This window comes from Protomyctophum bolini (assembly GCF_963924005.1).
Source record: "Protomyctophum bolini genome assembly, chromosome: 22".
In the NCBI taxonomy this organism is placed as follows: domain Eukaryota; kingdom Metazoa; phylum Chordata; class Actinopteri; order Myctophiformes; family Myctophidae; genus Protomyctophum; species Protomyctophum bolini.
The window spans coordinates 11,927,963-11,941,766 of NC_137883.1; the positions used below are offsets into that span (position 1 = coordinate 11,927,963).

General features: G+C 43.8%; 1 protein-coding gene across 1 annotated transcript in view; it reads right to left on the reverse strand.

The window, feature by feature from the left end:
- Window positions 1-475: 475 nt before the first annotated feature.
- prag1 (PEAK1 related, kinase-activating pseudokinase 1) overlaps window positions 476-13,804 on the reverse strand; it is a 30,182-nt gene continuing 16,853 nt past the window's right edge. The window contains exons 4-7 of the mRNA XM_080755956.1: window positions 8,632-8,780; window positions 5,249-5,699; window positions 3,650-4,118; window positions 476-3,352 (exon numbers count right to left, since the gene is read on the reverse strand). Coding sequence (XP_080612082.1) covers window positions 2,207-3,352; window positions 3,650-4,118; window positions 5,249-5,699; window positions 8,632-8,780 — 2,215 coding nt within the window. The 3' untranslated portion in view covers window positions 476-2,206. The remainder of the gene's footprint in view (window positions 3,353-3,649; window positions 4,119-5,248; window positions 5,700-8,631; window positions 8,781-13,804) is intronic.

Here is a 13,804-nt window from a genome sequence, read left to right on the forward strand (position 1 = left end):
TCAAGACGAGTCCGTTGGATTTCTCAGATTCTACACTGATTGGCTAACATTGCCTTCCAAAGTTCCAAAGAGTGGCCCATTTCGTTCAAAATAAATGCTGCACATGTCCTGCTCATCCAGAATTCTATCCTCAGAGATGCTATGAGTGATCTGGTTCTGCATTTCCTCAACAAAATGAAGAAAATTGTTGCAAAAAACAAACAAACATGTAGCAATGTCAAATATCCGCTAACATAAATTGATGTATGATGACAAGAGCACCCCACAGTGATGCGTTGTGAGCTTGTAGATCTGCAATTGTAGCTTCTTTTCACCTGTGAACATGCACAAAATATGGTAAAGTAAAGTATTTATGGATTTGTTGTGGTTGTTACACAGCATTGCATTATTTTTCAATACACTGCATACTGAACCACTCAAAGGACTGGAACACTGCGGTTATTGTGAGAAAATATATGTTTATTGATAGATGGCAATTAGAAGGATTCACACAAAAACAAATGTGTATATTAATATTGTATTAGATGAGACCAGATCATGGCATGTTTTCATTTTCATCACAACAGAAGTCATATAGTAATACCAGCATATGGACCGTTAAATTCTTGCAGCTCTCTGCTTTTTGAAGAGATACATTGTTGGTAAAAAAAAAGAAGTTCAGAAACTGAAGCTATTTCAGTAGCCATCATGGGCTGACCCCAAGGCTAACCGGTAAACATGTGAATAAACAAAAGCAATCCAGTGATTACTACAGCATATCAAATAGTACATAGTATCATAAATATGTATTTTCATCACTGCTCATATGGATGTATCCATGGCATTTTAAGACCTGCTTGGGCTCATTCTCTTTCCATATCATCTACAAATCTCTGTACAAAGCTCTCACTGTTCCCAGAACATTCTGTGAAAGTCCAGTTTCACAACGTTGGAAGCAATATAAACATTTACATATGAAATTCTCAGTTACTGTAACATAGAGAACAAAAGGCACCATGACACAAAGTCATTACACCAAAAGCATTAACAAAAGCTATGAAATATGATGGGGGGGGGGTTGGCTGTAACAGTAACATACGCTGCCAATTGTTTCATCAAATTAATCACATTATGTGACATTAGGCAGCATGGCTTTTTATGATCATTATTTACAATAGACTATGGTGTTGCAAGATGGAATTCACTGAGTGAGCGCATGTGCCCATTCAATACATCAATGGTGCAGTAAGATTAGTCTACTGTTGATGCCACCTTTATGGATGTTTAGAGAAATTAAAGTTAGTTGCAAATTAAGATGCAAAACGGAATAATAAAAGGAAAAAATGCATTATAAGCCTATTTAAGTACAAATGTTTGGTAAATAGTTGATAAACACACAATACAGTGTCATCACTGAAGGTTTGGCAGAGGTACTGTATATAACCATGAACACTGTTCATACTGTAAGTCCATATTGTATATCATATGTATTTGTCAGCCTCATTGGCACAAATCAGTCCTTATTTGTGAGCAAACATTTCCGTGAATGTGTCCAATGTATTGTGGGTGTGTATGTGTGTATATATATATATATATATACATATATATATATATATATATATATATAAAATACTATATCATATTTACTCAGTTCATCACAGAGTTTATGCAGGTCATTTAGTCTCCTATGGCAGTACATTGGATGTGTAAAACGTATGGACTGGACGCATGGCTCTCATGCATGTGTGGCGTGTGGACGAGAGAGGGCCTGGATGCATGGCGATCATGCATGTGGCAGTAGCGCAGACCGATAAGCAGGCAGGTTCACATTATTTCCCACAGGGAGTTCCGTCCTTATGGCGGGGGCAATCCACAGCATCAACACTGTCTGGACACGATGGGGGAGATGTCGAGACATGAATATTGTCGTCACCGGTCGCTCTTTTGCGCACGCACGTATCCATGCATACATATTAGTGCTGCAACAGTAAATCAAACTAATTGATCAAACAGACTTTAAAAAAATATTACAAACCTACATAAATCTACAAACTCACAATAGATCGATATCCGATACACGCTGTGAGCTTATAGATCAGCTGTTTGCGGAAAACATGCTTCCCGATTGGTCGATCAATCGGAAAGGTTATCGTAAGAACAGTCGCTAAGAAGACACCCGACAGTTGCAGCGCTAATACATATCAGCACCCCGCGCATCGTCCCATTTTCACTTGAGCGAGTAGAGCAGCTCAGCGGTATGGCAGAGAGACAGAGGGTGGGCAGAGGAGAAGTACTGGCAGCACAGCCAGTCCTCCAGCTCAGCGTTCCTCTCCGGCTCCAGGGAACGCTCGGCGAACTTCATCATCAGCAGGGCCCGTTTCACATCCAGCCAGTTGAGGAGGCCCTCGTGACGAGATCCCTCCACCGGGCCTCCCCCGGAGCCGTGCTGCTCCATCAGGTCCTTCCTGGGGCCCCAGAGCAGGCTCTGGAGGACACGCTTGGCCTCCTGGATGTGGATGCGTTTGATGGGGTCGGGCTGGAGCAGGAGCTGGGCCAACCGCCGCAGGCCGGCCGAATAGATGGACAGGGCCGGGATGGGGGGCAGGTCCTCGCAGGAGTAGTCTTGCTCCTTCAGCGCCGGGCTCACTTCGAACGGGTTGGGCTGGTGGAGCAGCTCGTAGATCAGGATGCCCGTCTGGAACTCGTCGAACTTGCGGTACTGCGCGGCCGAGACGATCTCCGGCGCCAGCCTGGCGTGGTCGCGCTTGACCCGCGGGTCGGTGCTGGCCGAGGCGGCGTCCTCCGCAGAACGCCGCTTGGCCTTGGCGAAGTTGCTGATGAGCAGCCGCGGGAGGTGGCGCTGGCTGTCGCCGGCGCCCGAACCGTTGCTGGTGACGCAGTCGTTGGCGGCGGGCTGCGGCGGCATGGGAGTGGGCACGTGGCCTTGCTGCGCCGCTGACAGCCGGCGGTGGTGAGGCACCAGCAGAAGGTTCTCCAAGCAGAGGTCGCGGTGCGTGACGCCGTTCTCCTTCAGGTGCTCCAGTCCGCTGCAGAGCTGCAAGAGGAGGAAGCAGATGCGGCGCTCGTACACCTCCGGCTGGGCCTTGTGGAACGCCTCCCACTCCCGCACGAAGTCAGCGGTGCTCTGCTGGGGCACCTCGCGGGTGATGACCACCACCCGCTCACGATCCGCCTGCTGCACGGGGAGGGAGGGCTGGGAGGAGGCCTCGTCAAAGGGCAACATGCTCTGGGGGACACAGGCGTTGAAGTGGCCGCAGTCCTGCTGGAGGTTGAAGTGAGGTGGCATGCTCTGCTGCACTGATAAGCCATACAGGTGACCCTGCTTGGCTTCCATGGATGGACTTTTACAGATCTGCAGAAAAAAAAGAAGAATCAAAGGGAACATATATTAATTTTAGCTTCTTCCAGGGTCGATTTCAATTCAGCTCCAATTCTCCTTCAGTCAAAGTGAGATTCTCACATGCAGACTAATGTTCAGCTGGAAAACATTATAAAATAATTTAGATTCCACGAAACCAACAATTGCCGCTCAGTGTTTGAAAACTACACACAAACAAGTGGAATTTATCATTTCAGTTCTTATTTTCATATACTGTATAGGGTTCAAGAGATTAAAGCCTGATTGAAGGGAACGTGTGATTCTATTTACCTTGACGGCGTAGGAGCTGCTGGCGTCCGAGGCACAGGCGGCCGCGTAGTACACGGCGTCGCCCGCGTTGCAGCTGGGCCTGTTGCAGGTGAGCTTGAACAGGGACCAGTTGCTCTCGTCGAACCTCAGCGGGCTCCTCTGGGAGCGCGTGAAGTGGTCCTCGCACTTCAGAGCCAGCCGCCGCAGGGACTCCGCGTAGAGGCCGCCGAGCTTGGAGTAGACCCCCTCCCGGCTGTCGATGTTGCTGAGCAGGGTCTGCAGCTGCAGGCTGGAGCCCGGGTTGGGCGCCGCCGCGGAGCACGGCGTCTCCGGGGCCGAGAAGGGCGCGCTGAGCTGGGGGGATGACGAGCAGGTCACGCTGCCCCGGCAGTGGACGCCCAGGCGCCCGCCGCGGGTCTTTGGCGCCTCGTCCAGCGTCCGGGAGCGCGAGGGACGGGTTAGCGGGGCGTGGTAGCGCTCCAGAGACTCACTGCAAGAGAGGAACCCAGGGTTATGATTAGTTAACTAAAACTAAAAAAAGAACCGTGAAAGAAAATGATGCTTTACAAATAAACGCTAACAAACTTAACTAAAATAAATATTTACAATTTACAATTTAGGCATTTAGCAGACGCTCTTAATCCAGAGCGATTTACATTAAGCAAGAACAAAAAGCATGGGAATACATCACATAAAAACATTTATCATGAAACATGCGTAAGCTAAGAAAGTAACAGTGGAATATCTATATAATGAAACTATACATATAAACTATACATCTATACTACTATGCTATACATATGTACTATGACGTGCTATGACTACATACAATGCACTTATGCTGTCTACATAACATGCTATAAGTCTGTATCAAATGCTATCTAAGTCTATAGAAATGCTATCTAAGGGGGTGGGGTAAGTGCTATGGGTCATGATGGAGTCTGAAAAGGTGGGTTTTCAGACTACGGCGGAAGATTGGGAGTGATGCTGCAGTTCTGACTGCAATGGGAAGTGCATTCCACAGTTTTGGAGCCAGAAGGGAGAAGAGTTTGGGACGTGTGGAGCGTTGTCCCCGCGTTTTTAGTGAGGGTACTTCCAGCTTCCCTGCGTTGGCTGATATTTCAAATACAAGCCTAATGTTTTGGGTGGATATGAAATCTTCCAATATTTCTTAAAACATCTTTGAAAGTAGTCAATATACAAGTGAGTTTGTAGATAGGCTATATTCGCTATATTTTTCTCTTGACTATGGGGTCTTGACTACCCCATATTAAAAAAGAAAAAAACTAACACCAAAAAAACCTTCAAAAAATTTAACGAAACTAGCAAAACCAATGTGAAAACAAATGCTAAACAGATAAAAAATAAATCAAAACTAATGAAAAAAATCACACCTCTCCTCTCCTCTCTCTCTCTCATTAGCAGGCAACAGTGCAGCACTAATACTATCTCTCTCTCTCTCTGTTTCTGGCACAACAGCGCCCCTACTGGTACTCAGTCATTGGCTCATTAACGTCACATAGGTGAACAACACATAGGTGAACAACACATAGGTGAACACGGACATTGCTGTTCCTTGGAGTGGTTGCACCACTCAAAAAAAGCAAAACCAAAAATGACCTGGAAGAGAAGAGAGGCCGCGGGTCCACGGGGCTGGACGGCAAGCTGGCCCGGGAAGAGCCGCCGTTGGCGGGTCGGCACACGTTGCTCTCCGAGCCGCTGAACGGAAGGCGAGGGTAGGCGCGGACGAAGGGCTTTCCGCTGGCGGCGTCGGGGGCGGACACGGTGCGGTTGACCATCTTCTTTTCCGGGAGTGGCGGGGGCTGGCCGCCGCCGCTCAGGCCGTTGTTGAACGGGTCTGGGCGGGGCGGGGGCTGGGGGCCGCCGTTGTTAAACGGGTCTGGGCGGGGCGGGGGCTGGGGGCCGCCGTTGTTGAACGGGTCTGGGCGGGGCGGGGGCTGGCCACCGCCGTTGTTGAACGGGTCTGGGCGAGGCGAGCCCGGAGCTGAAGTTATCGGACTTCTTGGAAACGGAGAAGAACAGGAAGCCATCCGTGATGCATCTCGAGAGCCTGAGAATAAACACGAAGAAATAAATATGTCTTTTAGACCAGTAGTTCTCACCTTTTTCTGTGCCAAGGAGCCCCAAATTGATATATAAAATAATTTTCGGCCGTGGACCCCCATCTGCATACGGTATTTTGTGCAAGGAACCCCCAGAAGAGAATATTTATGTTTAAAATAAATAAATTCATAAAAATAAATTCTACATTATTCAAAATTAATATTATTAGATTTGGGTTCTTGACAAATTAATTACTTATTAAGAAATAATAATGTTAACCAACACATATCTGTATAGTAAAATAGACATGTGTGGGTAGGGGGGTGAGTTGTAGTCTGAAGAGGCCATGTCTTCAGTACACGATGAAGATACCGCTTTGTCTATTCGTGATACCACTGAAATAACTATCAAAAGTTTGCCATTTAAAAGAACATGTACGTTAATTGCACTGGGTAGGTAGAATAGCCCTGAAGACACTGCAGAGATTCAAAATGATGAGTGTTTGTGTTTGAGACAGAGATACAGACAGTCAGGTATGCCGGCCAGCAGACATACTGTAGATACAGAATAGGACACCGTGACACACCCATCTGTGGTTAATGTTTAAATATGAACAGCCTCCACAATCGTGGTAGACACTGAAGACTGTACCGAGTCATCAGCACATGTTTTGTCGGTGACAGTGGCCACTGTGTTACTACGCACATTTACTACACACTCACACACCCATCCAGCACAAACACACCTTTATTGCCATGAACGAGGGTTACACAATGACAATAGTGATGAACTAACAATATAATATTATCGGTATAGGAGGTAAAATGTATGAACTTTGCCCTATGGTGTAGATTTTGACCATACTGTTCTGGAGATTAGAGCTTGTTTTCCTTTCTGCTGTACTATAATGTACTTCATTTTCATTCATTTTATTGTATTTCATATTCTAATCATTTCTCATTTCACGCAAGTGTTTTTTTTAGCGATGGAAAACACCTGAGAAAAGGTTTTGTATTTTAAGGTTTTATATATGTTTCTATTATTGCCGTTTTGTAAAATAAACAGCTGCCATGCAGTTGCCATACCAGTGCTTTAACCCTTCGGAAGCATTTGTATTGAAGTTTTAAGTAGATGATGACCACGCAAACCTGGTGGCTACACGATTCAGCATCGAAGGTGATGCTCAGAAATGCCTTCCGTACAGCTATGACAAAATGGCAGAATTAAAGACTAAACTGAAATGTTGACATTGCATTAGATGAGAGGAGATGCTGAGATAATTGTGTGGTGTCGACTGTAAATGACTGCTTTCATGGAAGGGGAAGACCGTAATGAAGAAAGTATACCGTTTAGGAAGTAGCCCAGGCCCCTTTTTTTCCCTCATTATCTGACTCCATAATTATCTGTTCAAACATTCCCCAGGAAGTTACAGCAATTAAAACTGTCTGAGGAGATCCACAGAGATTTACATCCAGCGCATAGAGAACAGACACTGAACTCCAAATCCACGAACAGCGTGAGATTACTGGGGCGCGTATCTCCGTTTCCTCAATTGGACCGCATCTTCTCAAATTCAAGTGACATCCACGAGATGTCATTTTGGATTATTATTATTATGTCAAAGCCAAAATCATCCGGGCCAAGTCCCAGACAGAGTATATTACATTCTGAAAGAGGACGATGAGAGAAAGAAAGCAATAAGCAGACCATCTGTTATCTCATTTTACAAGTTAAAATAACCTTTTGTATATTGTCCTTCCAACTCAGTTTCAGTGGAATCCCATGCTTTCTCTTAGCGGAACGTGACCGCACATTATTCAAAGGGCAAGATAGAGATCTTTCATAAACATACCGGGCTGAAGTCCGGAGGCTCTCATTGTTTCATAGATTATATTCTCTGAACAGTAGATAGCCTTCAAAATAATTTAAATTCTATGAATATCAAGTTAACTCGCTAGAATTTGGACATTATAATTTGGACAGATTATTTCATAACAATACTCATTACAGTAGTACACAGACAACACAGTATCTGGCACTGCTCTGAGTTCCCCTTTAGACGATGAACAGTGGTGGACAGTCAAAAAGTATTTTTACTTGAGTACTACTGTCCTTAAGTAAAGCAGTGAAACTAGTTTTACAAATGAGTCCCACAAATGCACAATCACAATGCGTCGTGAGCTTGCAGATCGGCTAATCTCGCTGTTTTTCTAACTTTCTGAAATTCATTGCTATATGCATCGATATATAAAAAATGAAATTTGTAGTTTTGAATACTGTGTTTTTGACTGAGCAACATGACAAGTAACATTTGACCAAGAGTATCTCTACTTTGACTCAAATAACATGGGCTGAGTACAAATTTTGAGGTATTTGTACTTTACTTGAGTATTTCCAATTTCCAATACTTTTACTTCTACTCCACTACATTAATTTGAAAACTTTAGTTACTAGTTACTTATTAGTTATTATTACAAAACATACATTAATCACTTCAGCCCATATACTGTACATTTCGGCCATTTGAAAATAGCAGATCTCTTAATACATTTGAAAACTTAAAATGAGACATTCGGTACAATGGGTACTTTTGAAATACATGCTGCATAAATTGTGGACTTTTACTTGTAACGGAGTAGTTCTACATTGCAGTATTGATACTTTTACTTAAGTAAAACAATTGAGTACTTTTTCCACCACTGGCGACAAGTCACTTCCTCAAATGAAACCACAACCCTCCGTGGACTTTCATTACGGTGCATCACCATATGACTCGTCACCATACAAACATATCAGTAAAGAGGTATAGATCAAAGGTCACTTGTAAACTATACCCATAACTGACTTGACCCGCAATACACAGTACAGTACACAGCTATAATTAGTAGTACTAGACACAATACAGTACAGTACACACAGCTATAATCAGCAGTACTCACCAGTGTCAGCGTTCAGACTGTCCGTGGAGGCTGTGGGCAGACTGGCACTGCCCAGGCCGCAGCGTACCGATTGGGTGAGGCTCTCTACTGACCCCTGTTGGCAGCAGCGGTCAAGTTCCATGTTGCTCCCGCTCATTTTACCGGACACTCTGCAATGCAGACAGAGAAACAAACTGAGAACGACCCTCAACCCTTGTGGATCCAAAGCATTCACAAACTTAAAACAAAAAGAATATTAATAATAATCAACAACCCCCATATCTCTGAAAGTGTACAAATGGAACTGTTTGTATGCTCTCAGAGTAACAGACCTGTAATGGTCCACTGGGAACCCCCTCGAGTAGGGTCCCCCCTGGACCCCATTTTGAGAACCACTGCACGATGGCATCCAGGTCTTTTCTTTTCCTTTACATTCCCATGATAGTAATCATTGCTATGAGTGGTTGTTCAGTAACATGTCTCCCTGTCTCAGCAATTCTTTAGTAAACGTAAAATACATTTTCAGGCCAGGATACCAGGAGAAAGAAACTCAAATAGCCTACAGGATAAACAAGTGAAATGAGATATGACACAAAACCCTGAGTAGGCAAAATTGGAACTGGAGCACTATAAAATTGAAGCTGTAAAATGGGGTTCTCTTTCCAGAATTGATAGAAATAGACTGTTTTAACCAGTAAATATCATTCACTTACAGCACAGATAAATGCTTGCCCGGTATGTCTACTTCCTATTAATGCCGCCATAAAGAGGAAGTTCACTTGAGATCCAAGCATGTCAAAAGGTGAAAGCAGAAAAAAGAAGATGCAGATACAAAGAGCGAGAGAGATGTTACGAATTGTAAGAAATAGCATTTTAACATTAACGACCACAAACAACAGTCAGTATAGTATGTCAGAGCAACAAACTCTCTTGAAGGCACCTGTCTATTAAAACACACACACCGACAAATCAACAACATGAGGGAACTAGTTCCACATGTACAGTAAACCCAAGCAGCTAGTGTCAGTTTTGCTGCAGGGGGTTGCCATCTGTTTTTCTGCTAATTAAATCTGTATAGACACAGCCTTACGACATGTCCCTAATAAACCCATGAGATGAAATTTGCTTTTTGAGCAAAAACTGGCGCTGTTGGGTTACCTCACTTCCTTGCTGGAGGCACACACACCGTAAAATGATGGGGTTTAATCTAACTCTGAGGTTATACCACTCAGGGTTAAATTATCAATGAGGATTTTACTGTAGTGTACACATAGCTGAGCCAGAGGGGAAATAAGTCTCTCTGACTCTCTAAATTCCACAATCTACAAACTGCTACAGAGATGTCTCTAATTCCACCTGGTCAAAGTTCAGAGGAGGAAGCTGTCCCCTTTCACTGGAAGATGACAGCTTCCTTTTCTGAATTTCGCAACGTTCAGCTTTAAACAGAGGTGAGTTTTTGAGTCGAATCAAACAAATATCTTTTCAAATGACCATGTTTGTTAAGACGCTAGCTAGATTGGCTTAGACTCCTTTGTAGGAGTTATTTAATTACAGTATGGCTGCACACGAAACCCGCCTCATCTTAACACAAATGTTCAGAACGGTCTGCATTATTATTAACTGTAGGCGGAACGACGCAGTTGAAAACCGTGGGAGCCAGGATGTATGTCCTACTGTAAACAGTACAGTATGTGCAAATACTGAAACTCAATCCTGCTCCAACACAGACTATTATTTCTATGTTGTCTTATCTTATCTTCTCCACATTCAAAACACGATCATCCTCCTTTATCTTCTAACCGTAATCTCTGCTGTGATCAGATAAAACGACTGTTTGCCCTCATGTGCTCATGTTCATATTTTGCTCGTTTTGGACACAAGGGTCCCATTTGGGAAGCTGGGGGTCCACGGGGGCCGATGATTGAGAAGAGGCGGTGTCCTGCGGTGTTATCCGTTCCTCCGCTAGACTTCCACCATAAACTGAAGCAGCTTTACAGAATGAATGAGACTCTCCTCTGTGGGCTGCACACACTAAAGATCCACTATCACCTTACACACGCACGCACGCATGCACGTGCACGCACGCACGCACACGCACACGCACACACACACACACACACACACACACACACACACACACACACACACACACACACACACACACACACACACAAAGAGGCAGTGATAAAAGGCACAGGAGCAAGGTAATGAGCACCATGACTGCGTGCGTGCGTGCGTGTCTCTGTACTCGTCTCGCTCAGTTCTCTTAAGTTTTGTTGCCAAAACAGGAGATTTTCCTCTGGATTTTCACTGTTGGAGGAATGCAGTACTTTAAGTAAAAGTAGCAATACCACCACGTAGGGAAAAAAAGGACTCAGAACCAAGGTTCAAGGTTAATATTGTTCAGAGATAAATATTGTGTGAAAATAGTCGAACTACTTGTGGGTCCACTGCTGGGAACCACTGCTGTAAATGTAGTAAAGTATTGCCATCAAAATATACTTATACTATATAACAAAGTACAATGATTGCCTCGGATATGTATTAGGGTAGAAGTTTAAAGTATTTGTATCTAATATATTATATAATGTGCCTATATTTATGATGTTTGGATAAAAAAAATAAAACCACGATCACAAAGAAGAGAAAGGTAGTAGCGTTCTTTCAGCATCAAGTGTCAACGTAAACCATGGTTTGTGTTCAAACAACAGCCTGGAAGCCTGGGAGACAACACTAACCCATATTTAGATTGTAAACCACAGCGCTAAATAGCACATTGAATGTGCTGACACATGACATGTGTGTGGTATTAATACAGTAGAGTGGGCAGCGTGGGGACAACGTACTAAACCCTAATACTTGAGTCAAAGTATGAATACTCAAAGTGAGTACACTTCACTTCAAGTACAAGTGAAGTTTGCTCTGTCAAACTTGTGCTTGAGTTGGAGTACTTGCTTTTAGACGTACAAGAATACATTAAAAGTACATTCATTGCCGTTATTATAGATCCAAAATCTTCTAAGATTATATACAGTACATAAACATTTTAATAGCAGATCTACAAGCTCACAACGTGTCTCATCAATGCAAAATTAACTGACACTAAAGGTAATAAAAACAGTGACATTTCATGTAAAAGCGGGCGCCATGAGTGCAGGTCTTTTAACTGTAGCCACGCATTCTAACTTACAATGTTCACACAGGGGGTAATTATATCCTTACTTTACTGAATGAGGTATTGTTGGCGCTGTGCGTCAAACGCACAATACAACCCCATTCATTGTTGGTTAAGAAACATGCTTTTACTGTTCATCACCGTATAGGACCTGTTATTATGGCCCATAGCAACCAGGGTGAGAAAATAGCCTAGCGTGATTTCTTGTATAGAGGGCTGGGCGCCGGCTGGATCAGGCGGTGGATCCTATTGGGTCGCCAGTCTGAGTGCTTGTTGTGAAAAGTCCTTTTTGTCCCCCTATCAACATTTAATATGAGCAGCAATGCAGTGTGTTGACAAAGACATGACAGTAGTTTCAGGTCGCTGGGCTACGTATAGGGCATTAGGGCTTACATGCATAATAAACGTATCTTAGTGGCAGGCCAAACGGCGAGGGAAGATGAGCACTTTGTTGCCTGTGTGCTGATCAGGGATCAGTCTTGTCGTGTGGCAGCCAGGGCTGTCTTCAAAACAGTGTGTTTGAGTGAAACAGGAAGTCTACACAACACAAGTGACAAGAAGGGGAAAAGGCCAATGCAAGGACCTTACTAATGCTGCAAAAATAGCCGTTCTACAAGCTCAGTGCATCACATTCTGATATTTTAGCAGTTATTTTTGGTGAATGATCCCCCCAGAATAAGGATGCTGGGCTTCAAGTGGTTAAATGTCAAGTATAGTAAGTCATAATAATGGAAACTACCTTTCTCTCACGTTTTCCTTCAGTTGTGACACATACTGTATCTTAGGGGGAAAGTACTCAACCACAATATTGAGTCAAAGTTTGCTCAAATATTACTCAACTACAAGTGAAAGTTCCTCAGTCAAATTTGTAGTCGAGTTAAAGTACTGGAGTAATTGCTTTAAAAACTACAGACTGCAGATCATATTGTCTTTTTAATATCAAAGCATTATACTGTGTTGAAGTTTAGACATTTCCCCCCCAACTAAAGCGATGTACCATCATCATCGATGTACAAGCTCACACAACGTGTCACATTCTGCGACACATACTAAACAAAATAACTTGAGTAAAGTAACTGTACTTGTCCACCACTGCCTGCAACGTGTGCAAAATCATGTTGAAAATCCTTCCCCAATATAAGCTCCACTATAAAAGACATGGGGCTCAACTTCCAGAGCTTATGTCAGGTCTGTGAAAACAACTGCGTCTCGGTCCCACTATAGCAGATGACCTGCAGCAGCTAAGTTTGTCTTGCTTTGGCTACTGCAGTGTTACAGTAGGTGTGTGTGCGTGCGTGTTTGCGTGCGTGCATGTTTGCGTGCATGCGTGCGTGCGTGTCTGCGTGCGTGCGTGCATGTTTGCGTGCGTGCGTGCATGCGTGCGTGCGTGTGTGCAGGTGAGGGAGAGAGTCGGCGTGTTATGACAACAGCACAACCCCCCCTTGTTTATCGGTAGTGGTGTAAATTAGCTAAGTACAGTACTGTACCTCTGTACTGAAGAGGTACAGTACTGATTAAATCAGACATTCTGCTTAAAGAGTACTTTCTACTTATGTACAATTTTCTAAAAATAATTATACCAATACTATTGTAAATTTTGAATTCCGGACTTTTACTTGTAACATAGTATCTCTATATTGCAGCATTGACACTTTCAGTTTCACTGACGTTTTTTTTTTAAAGAAGGAAGTACTGTTACTTTTTCCACTACTGTTTATCGGCAGCGGCCACACAGTAGGTCTTTAAAGGGCTTTTCATCATGGAGGGGCAGCGTTACGCAACACAATCTGGCTGAGTCAGACTCCCAGACAGTAGTACACATCGCAAGAAACTATTCTTATCTAGCATGGAGAACAATGGAACCCAGTGGGTTTGTATTGTAAGACAGTGGGGGTCCTTGAGGGGGGGTTCCACGGGGTCCCCCCGGCAGCAAGTGTTCAAAATTAGCCTGTTCAAAAATAGAAATAGCTGACATTTTCAAAACAAAAAGCCTGATATGTTTTCAGACCCCGGCGGGGG